Source organism: Eubalaena glacialis, chromosome 1 (genome assembly GCF_028564815.1).
Source record: "Eubalaena glacialis isolate mEubGla1 chromosome 1, mEubGla1.1.hap2.+ XY, whole genome shotgun sequence".
Lineage (NCBI taxonomy): Eukaryota > Metazoa > Chordata > Mammalia > Artiodactyla > Balaenidae > Eubalaena > Eubalaena glacialis.
The window spans coordinates 195,302,817-195,319,917 of record NC_083716.1 but is presented as its reverse complement, the minus strand read 5'-3'; the positions used below and the strand labels follow the sequence as shown (position 1 = coordinate 195,319,917).

Genomic DNA, 17,101 nt, shown 5'->3' with positions numbered 1-17,101 from the left:
TTTAAAGAGGTGAAATCATTTATTTACATTGTTTTTGCAAAATAAAAAATCTTATCACAGCTCTTTGTAGAAAGCAGACCTATCAATTTCAAGTTTTAATTAAAATAAAGAAAAAAGTCAACCCTCTGTCTTCAAGAGGGAGATGGTAAGGTACTGAGTTATGAAAAGCACTTGAGAGCTTGTTGCTATTTTCCCAGAGCCCAGTCCTTTATCAGCAGAACTGCTTTTATCTTACATTGGTATCAAAGGAGTGTCTCTCAGATGATCTGAGAATGTCCTTTTTTATAAAAAAAGTTTCCAACCCATCACGGACCAATATTTTTGTAAACTACAACTTAAATTATTATGTACTTGGATGCTGTGGCAATGTCAAAGTGCCCTAAAGTTTTAGACACTCAATTTCTATACTTATCTCATTGCAGACCTGTAACCAACGGTTTGTGGCACTGGTCTGTGGGCCATACTTTGGTACCACCAGAATGCCTCTGTAGCATGTTTTTATTTTTGTCCCAGCAGACTGAGTTTTACTAAAGTCACACTGGATTTTTTCGTTGCTGTTAGTGTGAAAACACTTTACTTAAAATTTTGAGTTTTTTGAAAGAAAGATGGTAGAGTAGGAGGATGTGGAATTCACCTCCCACCACGAACACATCAAGAATACATCTACATGTGGAACAATTCTCACTGAAAACTAACTGGAAACTGTCAGAAAGAGTCCTATACAATCAAGGCTGTAAGAAAGATCCACATGGAATGAGGTAGGCAGGGAAAAGAAGCAATCAGGTCGGGACCTGTTCCACTGGGAAGGAACACAGAGGACAAAGGAGATTACATGGGCAGAGATCTGCCCTGTGGAGTGAGTGAGCGGTTTGAGTCACATACTGGGTGCTCCAGTCCTAGGGTCTGACACAGGGAAGACAAGTTCCCTTGGCTGAAGTGCCGCTGGGACTAACAGTAGGGCAGTGGGAAGCCTGGATTCCACTCAAGAGGAGAGCACACATGTGGGCTTGCTCCTGAGGAAGAGGGTAGATTGAAGACTGCCTTAGTGGCTGCCTGGTTTCCTGTGACCACTCCAGTACACGCTCCAGCCCTGCTTACTTCATGACGCAGCTCCACATTGGAGAGAGGCCTGCCGTGATTGGGGAGAGAGCTTGGCTGTGGAACACAGAAGCAACCTAGCATCTCCATCTCTAGCCCCACCTCTAACCAAGGTGACAGCTGCCAGCACACCCCGAGGAAAGATGTGACTTGTAGTTCATGTCAAAGCCAGCTCTCTTACCAAAGGCACTGAGCACATGCAGACTGCATAGGGATGCTCCCACATAAGAATATCCCTTCAAGACTGGGATAAGTAACCAGTTCACCTAAATTCATAGAGACAAAGAAAGTTAAGCAAAATGAGAAGACAAAGGAACTGGTCTCAAAAGAAAGAGCAAAAGAAAACCCCTGAAAAAATTAATGAAATAGAAATAAACAATCTACCAGATAAAGAATTCAAATCGTTAGTAATAAGAACGCTAACTGAATTAGGGAAAAGAATAGATGAACACAGTGAGAATTTAAACAAGGAACTAGAGGAAAACAACCACAAAAACACGCACTCAGAACTGAAGAATACAATAACTGAAATGAAAAACACACTAGAAAGAATTACAGCAGACTAAGTGATACAGAATGCACAAGTAATCTGGAAGAGAGAATAATGGAAAGCACCCAAACAGAAGAACAAAAAGAGAAAAGAAAGAAGGAAAGAAGGAAGGAAAGAAAGAAAAAGAAAGAACAGCTCAGAGATCTCTGGGATAACATCAAGAGTACCAACATTCACAATATAGGGCACATTATAGGGGTCCCAGAAGGAGGAGAGAGAGAGAATGGGGTCTAAAATGTATTTGATGAAATTATGGCTGAAAATGTCCCAATCCTGAAGAAGGAAACAGATATCCAGGTACAGGAAGCACAGAGGGTCCCAAACAAGATGAACCCAAACAGAAAACCCTAAAGTCTCCACTGAAAAACTATTAGAACTAATAAGTGAATTCAGTAAAGTTGCAGGATACAAGATTAATATACAGAAATCTGTTGCTTTTCTATACATTAATAATGAACTACCAGAAACAGAAAAAAAAAAAATCCCATTTAAAATCACATCAAAAAGAATAAAATACCTACAAATAAACCTAACCAAGGAAGTGTAAGATCTATACTCTGAAAACTATAGAACACTGAGAAGAAAACCGAAGATGATACAGTGAAATGGAAAGATATCCCATGTTCCTGGATTGGAAGAATTAATATTGTTAAAATGTCCAAACTACTCAAAGCAATCTACAGATTTAATGCAACCCCTATCAAAATACCCATGACATTTTGAATAGAACTGGGACAAATAATCTCAAAATTTGTATGGAACCACAAAAGACCCCAAATTATTAAAGCAATCTTAAGAAAAAAGAACAAAGCTGGAGGTATCATGCTCCCTTACTTCAGACTATACTATAAAGCTATAGTAATCAAAACAGGATTATACTGGCACAAAAACACAACACAGATCAATGGAACAGAACAGAGAGCCCAGAAATAAATCCACATACTTATGGCCAATTAATATACAACAAAGGAGGCAAGACAGTCATAGGAGAAAAGACAGTCTCTTCCATAAGTGGTGCTGGAAACACTGGACAGCTACATATATAAGGTTGAGATTAGAACATTTCCTCACACCATATACAAAAATAAACTCAAAATGGATTAAAGATATAAATGTCAGACTGAAAACCATAAAACTCCTAGAAGAGATGATAGGCAGAACACCCTTTGACATCAATCATAGCAATACATATTTTTTGATCTGTCTCCTAACGCAAAAGAAATAAAAGCAAAAATAAACATATGGGACCTAATAAACTTAAAAGCTGTTGTACAGCTAGGAAACCATAAACAAAACAGAAAGACAACATACTGAATGGAAGAAAATATTTGCAAATAATATGACTGATAAGGGATTAATTTCTAAAATACATAAACAACCCATACAACTCAGAAAGATAAACAACCTAAAGAAAAAAAAAGATAAACAACCTGATTAAAAAATAGGCAGGAGAGGAGTCAGGGCAAGATGGCGGAAGAGTAAGACCCGGAGATCACCTTCCTTCCCACAGATACAGTAGAAATACATCTACACGTGGAACTGCTCCTACAGAACACCCACTGAACGCTGGCAGAAGACGTCAGACCTCCCAAAAGGCAAGAAAATCCCCACGTACTTGGGTAGGGCAAAACAAAAAAGAAATAACAAAGACAAAAAAATAGGGATGGGACCTGCACCAGTGGGAGGGAGCTGTGAAGGAGGAAAGGTTTCCACACACTAGGAAGCCCCTTCGCAGGCAGAGACTGCGGGTGGCAGAGGGGGGAAGCTTCAGAGCCACGGAGGAGAGTGCAGCCACAGGGGTGCGGAGGGCAAAGCGGAGAGATTCCCGCACAGAGGATCGGCGCCCGAGCAGCACTCACCAGCCCGAGAGGCTTGTCTGCTCAGCCGCTGGGGCGGGCGGGGGCTGGGAGCTGAGGCTCGGGCTTCAGTGCTAGCCGGGAGGGAGTCCGGGAAAAAGGCTGCAGCTGCCGAAGAGGCAAGAGACTTTTTCTTGCCTCTTTGTTTCGCGGCGCGCAAGGAGAGGGGATTCAGAGCGCCGCTTAAATGAACTCCAGAGACGGACGCGAGCCGCGGCTATCAGCGCGGACCCCAGAGGCGGGCATGAGACGCTAAGGCTGCTGCTGCCGCCACCGAAAAGCCTGTGTGCCAGCACAGGTCACTCTCCACACTGCCCCTCCCGGGAGCCAGTGCAGCCTGCCGCTGCCAGGCTCCCGTGATCAGGGGACAACTTCCCCAGGAGAGCGCACAGCGCGCCTCAGGCTGCTGCAACGTCACGCCAGCTTCTGCCACCGCAGGCTCGCCCCGCCTCCTCCGTACCGCTCCCTCCCCCCAGGCTGACTGAGCCAGAGCCCCCGAATCAGCTGCTCCTTTAACCCCGTTCTGTCTGGGCGGGGAGCAGACGCCCTCAGGCGACCTACATGCAGAGGCGGGTCCAAATCCAAAGCTGAACCCCGGGAGCTGTACGAACAAAGAAGAGAAAGGGAAATCTCTCCTAGCAGCCTCAGAAGCAGCGGATTAAAGCTCCACAAACAACTTGATGTGCCTGCATCTGTTGAATACCTGAATAGACAACGAATCACCCCAAATTTAGGAGGTGGACTTTGGGAGCAGGATATATTAATTTTCCCCCTTTTCCTTTTTTTGTGAGTGTATATGTGTATGCTCCTGGGTGAGATTTTGTCTGTATAGCTTTGCTCTCACCGTTAGTCCTAGGATTAGGCCCGTCCTTTTTTTTTTTTTTTTTTTTTTTACTTAAAAAAATTTTTTTTCTTTTTTCCCTAATAAATGTTTTCTTAATAATTTTTTCCTTATTTCTATTCTTAAAATATTAAAAAAAAATTTTTTAGTAAGTTTTTTCATATTTTTTATTTTAAAAAATTAAAAATTTTTTTCTTAATAAATTTTTTCTTAATAATTTTTTTATTTTTTATTATAAAAAATTAATAAATCTATTTTAAAAATTAAAAAATTTTTTTCTTAATAAATTTATTCTTAATAATTTTTTTCTTATTTTTTATTATAATAGCTTTATTTTATTTTATTTTATCCTCTTTCTTTCTTTCTTTCCATTTTTTCTCCCTTTTATTCTGAGCCGTGTGGATGAAAGGCTCTTGGTGCTCCAGCCAGGCATCAGGGCTGTGCCTCTGAGGTGGGAGAGCCAACTTCAGGACACTGGTCCACAAGAGACCTCCCAGCTCCACGTAATACCAAACGGCAAAAATCTCTCAGAGATCTCCATCTCAACATCAAGACCCAGCTTCACTCAACGACCAGCAAGCTACAGTGCTGGACACCCTATGCCAAACAACTAGCAAGACAGGAACACAGCCCCATCCATTAACAGAGAGGCTGCCTAAAATCATAATAAGGCCACAGACACCCCAAAACACACCACCAGACGTGGACGTGCCCACCAGAAAGACAAGATCCAGCCTCACTCACCAGAACACAGGCACTAGTTCCCTTCACCAGGAAACCTACACAACCCACTGAACCAACCTTAGCCACTGGGGACAGATACCAAAAACAACGGGAACTACAAACCTGCAGCCTGTGAAAAGGAGACCCCAAACACAGTAAGATAAGCAAAATGAGAAGACAGAAAAACACACAGCAGATGAAGGAGCAGGGTCAAAACACACCAGACCTAACAAATGAAGAGGAAATAGGTAGTCTACCTAAAAAAGAATTCAGAATAATGATAGTAAGGATGATCCAAAATCTTGGAAATAGAATAGACAAAATGCAAGAAACACTTAACAAGGACGTAGAAGAACTAAAGAGGAACCAAGCAACGATGAAAAGCACAATAAATGAAATTAAAAATACTCTAGATGGGATCAATAGCAGAATAACTGAGGCAGAAGAACGGATAAGTGACCTGGAAGATAAAATGGTGGAAATAACTACTGCAGAGCAGAATAAAGAAAAAAGAATGAAAAGAACTGAGGACAGTCTCAGAGACCGCTGGGACAACATTAAACGCACCAACATTCGAATTATAGGGGTCCCAGAAGAAGAAGAGAAAAAGAAAGGGACTGAGAAAATATTGGAAGAGATTATAGTTGAAAACTTCCCTAATATGGGAAAGGAAATAGTTAATCAAGTCCTGGAAGCACAGAGAGTCCCATACAGGATAAATCCAAGGAGAAACACACCAAGACACATATTAATCAAACTATCAAAAATTAAATATAAAGAAAACATATTAAAAGCAGCAAGGGAAAAACAACAAATAACACACAAGGGAATCCCCATAAGGTTAACAGCTGATCTTTCAGCAGAAACTCTGCAAGCCAGAAGGGAGTGGCAGGATATACTTAAAGTGATGAAGGAGAAAAACCTACAACCAAGATTACTCTACCCAGCAAGGATCTCATTCAGATTTGATGGAGAAATTAAAACCTTTACAGACAAGCAAAAGCTGAGAGAGTTCAGCACCACCAAACCAGCTTTACAACAAATGCTAAAGGAACTTCTCTAGGCAAGAAACACAAGAGAAGGAAAACAACTACAATAACAAACCCAAAACATTTAAGAAAATGGGACTAGGAACATACATATCGATAATTACCTTAAATGTGAATGGATTAAATGCTCCCACCAAAAGACACAGACTGGCTGAATGGATACAAAAACAAGACCCATATATATGCTGTCTACAAGAGACCCACTTCAGACCTAGAGACACATACAGACTGAAAGTGAGGGGATGGAAAAAGATATTCCATGCAAATGGAAATCAAAAGAAAGCTGGAGTAGCAATTCTCGTATCAGACAAAATAGACTTTAAAACGAAGACTATTACAAGAGACAAAGAAGGACACTATATAATGATCAAGGGATCGATCCAAGAGGAAGGTATAACAATTGTAAATATTTATGCACCCAACATAGGAGCACCTCAATACATAAGGCAAATACTAACAGCCATAAAAGGGGAAATCGACAGTAACACAATCATAGTAGGGGACTTTAACACCCCACTTTCACCAATGGACAGATCATCCAAAATGAAAATAAATAAGGAAACACAAGCTTTAAATGATACATTAAACAACATGGACTTAATTGATATTTATAGGAATCACCCAAAAACAACAGAATACACATTTTTCTCAAGTGCTCATGGAACATTCTCCAGGATAGATCATATCTTGGGTCACAAATCAAGCCTTGGTAAATTTAAAAAAATTGAAATCGTATCAAGTATCTTTTCCGACCACAACGCTATGAGACTAGATATCAATTACAGGAAAAGATCTGTAAAAAATACAAACACACGGAGGCTACACAATACACTATTTAATAACAAAGTGATCACTGAAGAAATCAAAGGGGAAATCAAAAATTACCTAGAAACAAATGACAATGGAGACACGACGACCCAAAACCTATGGGATGCAGCAAAAGCAGTGCTAAGAGGGAAGTTTATAGCAATACAAGCCTACCTCAAGAAACAGGAAACATCTCGAATAAACAACCTAACCTTGCACCTAAAGCAATTAGAGAAAGAAGAACAAAAAAACCCCAAAGCTAGCAGAAGGAAAGAAATCATAAAGATCAGATCAGAAATAAATGAAAAAGAAATGAAGGAAACAATAGCAAAAATCAATGAAACTAAAAGCTGGTTCTTTGAGAAGATAAACAAAATTGATAAACCATTAGCCAGACTCATCAAGAGAAAAAGGGAGAAGATTCAAATCAATAGAATTAGAAATGAAAAAGGAGAAGTAACCACTGACACTGCAGAAATACAAACGAACATGAGAGATTACTACAAGCAACTCTATGCCAATAAAATGGACAACCTGGAAGAAATGGACAGATTCTTAGAAATGCACAAGCTGCCGAGACTGAACCAGGAAGAAATAGAAAATATGAACAGACCAATCACAAGCACTGAAATTGAAACTGTGATTAAAAATCTTCCAACACACAAAAGCCCAGGACCAGATGGCTTCACAGGCGAATTCTATCAAACATTTAGAGAAGAGCTAACACCTATCCTTCTCAAAGTCTTCCAAAATATTGCAGAGGGAGGAACACTCCCCAACTCATTCTACGAGGCCACCATCACCCTGATACCAAAACCAGACAAAGATGTCACAAAGAAAGAAAACTACAGGCCAATATCACTGATGAACATAGATGCAAAAATCCTCAACAAAATACTAGCGAACAGAATCCAACAGCACATTAAAAGGATTATACACCATGATCAAGTGGGGTTTATTCCAGGAATGCAAGGATTCTTCAATATACGCAAATCAATCAACGTGATACATCATATTAACAAATTGAAGGAGAAAAACCATATGATCATCTCAATAGATGCAGAGAAAGCTTTCGACAAAATTCAACACCCATTTATGATAAAAGCCCTGCAGAAAGCAGCCATAGAGGGAACTTTCCTCAACATAATAAAGGCCATATATGACAAACCCACAGCCAACATTGTCCTCAATGGTGAAAAACTGAAACCATTTCCACTAAGATCAGGAACAAGACAAGGTTGCCCACTCTCACCACTATTATTCAACATAGTTTTGGAAGTGTTAGCCACAGCAATCAGAGAAGAAAAAGAAATAAAAGGAATCCAAATCGGAAAAGAAGAAGTAAAGCTGTCACTGTTTGCAGATGACATGATACTATACATAAAGAATCCTAAAGATGCTACCAGAAAACTACTAGAGCTAATCAATGAATTTGGTAAAGTAGCAGGATACAAAATTAATGCACAGAAATCTCTTGCATTCCTATATACTAATGATGAAAAATCTGAAAGTGAAATTAAGAAAACACTCCCGTTTACCACTGCAACAAAAAGAATAAAATATCTAGGAATAAACCTACCTAAGGAGACAAAAGACCTGTATGCAGAAAATTATAGGACACTGATGAAAGAAATTAAAGATGATACAAATAGATGGAGAGATATACCATGTTCTTGGATTGGAAGAATCAACATTGTGAAAATGACTCTGCTACCCAAAGCAATCTACAGATTCAATGCAATCCCTATCAAACTACCACTGGCATTTTTCACAGAACTAGAACAAAAAATTTCACAATTTGTATGGAAACACAAAAGACCCCGAATAGCCAAAGCAATCTTGAGAACGAAAAATGGAGCTGGAGGAATCAGGCTCCCTGACTTCAGACTATATTACAAAGCTACAGTAATCAAGACAGTATGGTACTGGCACCAAAACAGAAATATAGATCAATGGAACAGGATAGAAAGCCCAGAGATAAGCCCACACACATATAGTCACCTTATCTTTGATAAAGGAAGCAAGCATATACAGTGGAGAAAAGACAGCCTCTTCAATAAGTGGTGCTGGGAAAATTGGACAGGTACATGTAAAAGTATGAAATTAGCACACTCCCTGACACCATACACAAAAATAAACTCAAAATGGATTAAAGACCTAAGTGTAAGGCCAGACACTATCAAACTCTTAGAGGAAAACATAGGCAGAACACTCTATGACATAAATCACAGCAAGATCCTTTTGGACCCAGCTCCTAGAGAAATGGAAATAAAAACACAAATAAACAAATGGGACCTAATGAAACTTCAAAGCTTTTGCACAGCAAAGGAAACCATAAACAAGACCAAAAGACAACCCTCAGAATGGGAGAAAATATTTGCAAATGAAGCAACTGACAAAGGATTAATCTCCAAGATTTCCAAGCAGCTCATGCAGCTCAATAACAAAAAAACAAACAACCCAATCCAAAAATGGGCAGAAGACCTAAATAGGCATTTCTCCAAAGAAGATATACAGATTGCCAACAGACACATGAAAGAATGCTCAACATCATTAATCATTAGAGAAATGCAAATCAAAACTACAATGAGGTATCATCTCACACCGGTCAGAATGGCCATCATCAAAAAATCTAGAAACAATAAATGCTGGAGAGGGTGTGGAGAAAAGGGAACACTCTTGCACTGTTGGTGGGAATGTAAATTGATACAGCCACTATGGAGAACAGTATGGTGGTTCCTTAAAAAACTAAAAATAGAACTACCATACGACCCAGCAATCCCACTACTGGGTATATACCCTGAGAAAACCATAATTCAGAAAGAGTCATGTACCAAAATATTCATTGCAGCTCTGTTTACAATAGCCAGGACATGGAAGCAACCTAGGTGTCCATCATCGGATGAATGGATAAAGAAGATGTGGCACATATATACAATGGAATATTACTCAGCCATAAAAAGAAATGAAATGGAGGTGTTTGTAATGAGGTGGATGGAGTTAGAGTCTGTCATACAGAGTGAAGTAAGTCAGAAAGAGAAAAAGAAATACAGTATGCTAACACATATATATGGAATCTAAGGAAAAAAAAAAAAAAAGTCATGAAGAACCTACAGACCTACTAGAGAATGGACTTGAGGATATGGGGAGGGGGAGGGGTGAGATGTGACAGGGTGAGAGAGTGTCATGGACATATATACACTACCAAATGTAAAATAGATAGCTAGTGGGAAGCAGCCGCATAGCACAGGGAGATCAGCTCGGTGCTTTGTGAGCACCTAGAGGGGTGGGATAGGGAGGGTGGGAGGGAGGGAGATGCAAGAGGGAAGACATATGGGAACATATGTATATGTATAACTGATTCACTTTGTTATAAAGCAGAAAGTAACACACCATTGTAAAGCAATTATACTTCAATAAAGATGTTAAAAAAAAAAAAAAAAAGGCAGGAGATCTGAACATTTTTCCAAAGAAGATATACAGATGGCTAACAGGCACATGAAAAGATGCTCAACATTGCTATTAGAGAAACAAATCAAAATCACAATTAGATATCACCTCACACCTGTCAGAAGGGTTATCATCAAAAAGTCTACAAATGACAAATGTTGGCAAGGATGTGGCGAAAAGGGAACCCTTGTACACTGCTGGTGCACCCACTACTGGAAAACAGTATGGAGGTTCCTCAAAAAACTAAAAACAACTACAATGTGATCCAGCAATTCAACTCCTGTGTATATATCTGAAAAAATAAAAATAGTAATTTGAAAAGATACATGTACCCCAATGTTCACAGTAGCGTAATATTTACAACAGCCAATACATGTAAGCAACCTAAGTGTCCACCAACAGATGAAGGGATAAAGAAGATGTGATGTGATATATATACTCAGAATAAAAGAATAAAATTCTGTCATTTGCAACAATATGGATGGACCTAGGAGTATTATGCTTAGTGAAATACGACAAAAAGAAAGACAAATACTGCATGTTATAACTTATATGTGGAATCTAAAAAATAAAACAAATGAATATATATAACAAAACAGAAAGAGACTCACAGATACTGAAAACAAACTAGTGGATACCAGTGGGGAGAGAAAAGGGGGAGAGGTAAGATAGGGGTACAGGATTAAGAGATACAAACTACTACGTATAAAATAGATAAGCAACACGGATATATTGTACAGTGCATGTAAATATAGCCATTATTTTGTAATAACTTTAAATGGAGTTTAATCTCCACTACTGAAGAATCACTGTATGTACAACTAATATAATATTGTGAATCAACTCTACTTCAATTAAAAAAAAAAAGTGGCAATTTTAAGATTTCTTCCAGGGAGGACATGGAATCACAGAATTGAAATAAAAAATGATGGAGTAAGAAAATATTACCTATTCAAGCAAAAGAATTATATTAGGTAGAAAATATACACCAGCATTACAATATATAACATGAATCATGAACACAGATCAGTAAAATATAACAAGGCAAACAGAATCACTATAAGACAATGGTTATACACAAATACTGTGAGTTCAGAGTCCACAGAATCTCTGGCACCCACCCCTTCACCTCAACCAAGCCTGTTGTTAAACTTGGTAATATAGACTTCATAAATTCCAATTTTAATTTTCTTTTCTGCTACAAAAAACATTCAAATGGTACACATAACCATAACCTCTTTTCTCAAGTCCTCAGAGGACAGCAAGGACGAAATGTGTGCTTGAACCCTGCAGAGAAGCTACTTAACTATGATTTTCAAGAGTAGCTCATTTAATTTTAGAAAGAAAAGATCAGTGTTAGTGTTACTTTATGCCCTACTTCTTTTACGACAACACAGTGAATGGCAATGCAAATCCATTCTTAAATCAAGCAGTAACTGTCAAGTTGGCTGAGACTAATCCAGAAAAGGGGAACTTGATCAAAAACTAGAGCAAGTATTTTTGAGATAACTCTCTAGCAGCTTTGCTGACACTTAAGAACAGAATTTAAATGACCATTTTATTGTTGATTTCTGAAAAGCAAGGGCTGTTGTGTGGGGAGAGTGGGAAGGTCCAGACTCCACTAGATCCCCAAGTTTGTCCTGAAATTAACTGGTTGATCCACTGACTAAAGAATCCCTTCTTCTCGTCTAGATACTGGCCCTAAGATTCGGTGACATCTGCATTAACACTAAAGAGCCTCGTCTCTAAAGAAATAGATCTACAAAATCAATACCTCAAAGATGCATTCCAGAAACCAAAGAGTTCAGAGGTCAAATAAATTTGAGAAACACCCAAGACTATATACCCCTTCTGGATATTCACCACGCATATAAAGGACTTGAGAAGACCTATAATCAAGAAATTCATTTAACTGTGCCAAATCCTGAATTTCAGAAACTATACAAACAAGAACCCCTTCTTTCAAGTAACACCTATTAGCATCCTGTGAACAAATGGTTCACAGAATACACCATGAACAATGTAGTTCTAGGCTGTGACCCTATTTTAATAATTAAAAATAAGTGAAAACTATACTAAATCAGAAAATCAAAATAGATATTTCCCTGATCATCACCTAGAAAGCTTCCCAGCCAAATTCAATTCAAATTTTTCTGGCAACAATAAAGCCAATATTAAAATATTTGACTGTAAATTAATACCTGTAGATGGTTCCTGGGGTTGAGCTGGATTCCAGTCACCAGATTTCTGTGCCCTTGCAATATATGTACACATTCTTCTGTAGCTGTGCTATAAACTTTAATAAAGTCTCCAGAGACACAGAAGACATACCTGGAAATAAGAGAGAAAAATAAGATTCACATACTGCATAGACAGCATAATCTTTTTATTATCCGTGAAAAACAAAACAAAACAAAAAACAAAGCTATAACATGCAACAGAAATTTCTTTCAAAATAATAGTTTAAGAACTGTATATTCAAATTGTGCTGCTTAAGCCTATGGGGACATCTGAGGTCGTTTAGTTCACGAATTCTGAAAGTAGATCAATGATGCCAAAGTCATACCTCTGACCTGTTCCAGAGGCAGAGGCCGTATGGAATCATCCTGCAAAAACAGCCAACCTAACCAAGCTGCCTGCTCACTAATGGATGCAGACACTGTGCTACGCCTTCACTATCAGCTATTATTCTGCGGTGGTTCTGCTAACAGCAGCGTCTTCCCCTGTCCTCCAACTCTCCATCATTCATTGCACAGACACCAGCTTACAAATACGAAGTCAAATATTCTCTCTAGTCAGTGAGGTCTCTTAGATAGCAAAGTATAAAGACTTTATGACAGTTCTTTTTCTTACTCCCAAAAAGCTGGCTTTGCTTTTGTTTTTCTGGATTTGTGGCTTTCTTCCATATATCAGAGGCTACTAAATTATTAACTGTGGTTAACCTGGGGTAATATCTGTTTAACTTTTTTCATAATAGATATAACCATAAGACAAAGCTCAGAACTGCAAATCTTCTAGCATCAAATAAAAAATGTTTGCTCTGTGCCTATTACATCTGACAGCGTATGTGTCTAACATGGTGCTTTCTCATATACCATAGAAGGTACAAACCACAGAATTCTTAGGCTGGACCTCTTCTCTGTGCTCCCAAAGTACCCAAGGCATGATTTGATCTGGGTACTTTCAAACTGTGTCGAAATTCCTCATTTATGTAAATATCCATCTCCCTTATCTGGCCATATGCTCCTATAGGGCAGAGGCCCTATTTATCTTTGATTTTCAATGTCCAATCCAGTTTGTCAAACACAACATGCCTGATCTTCAAAGGTTTTATAAACTATTTAGATAAAATAAACCAGTAAAAAAATTATTACAAAATAATCAAAGGGTAAATCTTCTAATGCTGACTGGGGTTGCTACCACCCTATTTTATCATTTTTAAGACACTTGATTTTCACATGTTCACCTCTCTAAAATCAGGATGCATCTTATAAGTGCTGTAAGCAGGGGCCATGGTCGTGTTCAACTGTTTATAAGATCAACAAAGTACAAGCAACAAAGCAACTGAGGTATATGGATTCCCCTTTGGCTGGATCTTCCTCTCCATTCCCATGAGTACCCTAGTTCTTACCATCTCCTGTCTGGACCACTCTTAAGGGCTTACTACAGTCTCCAGGTGTGGCCCTTTGATTCAACCTTTCGTACTCATACCAGACTAATTTTACAAACTTGACCATATTACTTCCTTAAATAAAGATAAAATTAAATTAAAATCCTTCAGTGTTTTCTCACTGCCTTCAGGATATGATCCAAATTCCTAGGTTTGACTCCAGTCTGACTGGAAATACTTTTTCACTTGAACAGTAGGTTAAGTGGTTCAAAACTCCAACGACCCCCTCACTCTCCCCTGCTCCCCATTAGCATCAACAAGTCCTTTAGGCAGAGTTTCCTGGAGATGTTGGTGGGTGAGGGGGTACTGCTGTTTGCCAAGAAAACTCCCCCTAACTGATTCTGATATTCTTCCCCAGTGGAAAGTAATTTCCTCTCTCCTTGCTCCTCAGCAGGGAATAATGACTTCAACTGTTTGAATGCAAACCTCTAGAGAAAACACTCTCCACACTTGCACATTCTGCTATCTACTGAGAACGCTTTCTTTCTGACTACTTCTTTAAGACTCAGCTCAGGGGTCTTTCCATTGGAAGCCTTCCCTCATCTTATTCCAGATCAGCACCAGTCCTAACGTGCTTCTGCAGGGTGCGGGGCTTAACTCTATCCCAGCACTTTCTGCAAGGTGTTACGAGAGAACTTCCCCTCCTTGAGGGGAGGAACTGTGTGTTTACTTACTTCAAATAATAACAGAAACAGGGTGTGGTAGAAAAGGAGGCATTTTTAAGAAGTCAAACAGATGGGTTCGAATGCCAGCTTTACTATGTACAAGGCTGAATGATGTTCAAGAATTTACCTAACCTTTCTAAACCTCGCTGTTCTCCACTCGCAGGGTTATTATAAGGATTAAATGAAACAATGCACGCAAGTGCAAGCTTGGCATATACAGCAAACCCTCAATAAATGGTTCTGTAAAATGATGATAACAATACCTAAACCACGCAGACAGGGATGCATGTAAAGCACCACCACAATGCCTGTCACACAGGACTCACATCATCTTTGTTGATCAAGTGGTGAAGTAAGAAATTAGGGATGTTTTCAAGCAGGAATCAGGATTTAAATGAGGTTCTGAAGGATGCATGATTTAAGGGCTGGGAAAGAAAAAGAAGAGCAACATAAAAAACAGTAGGCAAATAACAACATGGTACCTACGAGAGACAGGGAATGTACCTATGTAAGTAGCAAAGTGTGCATAATGGGCACTAGCAGGAAACACAACCCCATAAGCAGAGTTGAGCTAGATCGGGGAAGGCCCTGAAAGCCAGACATAAGAGCTATAGTTAAGGAAGGCAACAGAACCGTGTTACAGGGTTCTGAGCAAGACGAGGAATAAGAGTTACAGTAATGTAACAGCAGCAGTATCCAGAACGTTCTGCAGGGAAAAATATTTAGAGTCAGGGACATCGATTCTGCGATAATTTAGAAATGTAAAAGGCAAGAATGACCCATTGTTTTAGTTTTCTATACCCTAGTAACCTACTGCTATGATACATAGCACCATATAACTGTGGGAGGCAATAAGGTGTGATGCAAACAGTGCCGGACTGGGAGTAATACTTGATAGGGGGATGCCAGGTCCTTTCACGTACACCTCACCTCCCTGCTTGCCTCTCATAATAACGCACTCAAGTAGGCAGAGTAGAGCTTTGTCCTAGTCCTAAGAGGACCTAGTGACCAAGAGAAAGCTGTTAAAATTCCATGATTCTGTTGTTTCATTTACTATTTCAGCTTTTTTGATAAGCTCCTTGAGGTAAAATACAAAATTATTTTATTCCCCTTTGTATAAGTTAGCCAACCCTTGTGGCAGCTTTTGATAATATTCAAGTCCTTGGTGAATTTATTATAACCCTGTTAATTTGCCAGAAAACTGGTTTAATTATTAGCTTCTATATATATGAAAAAAAATGTATCTCTAAATCTCGACCAAGTTCCTGTCCTGAATTTCTGCCTAAACACCTCCTACACCCACCTGGTTGTTTTAAAGGTACTTTAAACTCAACAGGCACATGTGAACCCTACATCTTCTCCTTGTTAATCCTAATTGCTAAATCACTCCAAAACTCTGTCTTTTCTCTTCATCTTCATTATTATCTTAATTGCTTGGATGCCTGCATTAGTCTTCTAATACCTGGTCTATAATGTTCTAGACTCTTCTCCCACCACTTCCCTTCAGCCTATGCTGCAAGTATACTGGCCTTATGCACATGACACCCCTCCCCCACCCCAATTTCAAGTTGCTCACTTTGCCTGGTTGCCCTCCCCCCAGTATCACGGAAGGGGCAAACTCCTGTTAGTTTTGCAAGATCCTACTGCTGAAGGGAAACTTTCACTGTGTAACTCCTCCTTCTATGCCATCACTGCACCTTGAATATGCTAGCCTAGCCACCTCTCGTCTCTCCACCACATACTGTATAGTTTTATAGAGTTCTCAGATTAATATTCTTGAGGAAACACAATCATGTTATCCCGCTTCCCCCCCCCCCCACCAACACCTTATCTGCAGAGTAAAAAAATACACTCTCTTTGGACCAAACAACCAAGAACTGACTCTATGTTCCCTTTAGAACCTCATCTCCCACTAGCTCTCTTCATATACCATTCCTACAAGCTAACTGTACCACAGTCCTCATGCTTATACTGTGCCCCCTATCTGGAATGCCTTCCATCCATATCCCCTAGACAAAATACCATCCATCCATCTACGTCTAGCCTACACATCACTTCCTCATCAATCTTCTCCATCCTTCCAGTTTGAAGTACTCTGTTTCTTATGGGATCCCAAAGTACCACTGTATGAAACATCTGTTACTGATTATCTTCTTTTCCTCACTACACTGAAAGCTCTTGAAGGTAGGATCAATCCTGGAATTATCTTAGTTTTTGTCATCGCAGCTTGTTATAAATACATAGCTGATAAATACTTAAAAATGAATTGTAGGACTAATCAATTTTCACTAATCAAGTGAAATACAATGGATCCCAGTATAATGAATGAGATATACAAACAGTACACTGGAGTAAAAAACTGGATATAAGTCCAAAGTGGCAGAACTTTGGC

The 17,101-nt window shown here is 39.2% G+C and overlaps 1 protein-coding gene across 1 annotated transcript in view; it reads right to left on the bottom strand.

Moving 5' to 3' along the window:
• Positions 1–17,101, bottom strand: part of WDR75 (WD repeat domain 75) — a 48,435-nt gene that overhangs the window by 30,155 nt on the left and 1,179 nt on the right. Inside the window, exon 2 of the mRNA XM_061203155.1 lies at positions 12,576–12,705. Coding sequence (XP_061059138.1) covers positions 12,576–12,705 — 130 coding nt within the window. The remainder of the gene's footprint in view (positions 1–12,575; positions 12,706–17,101) is intronic.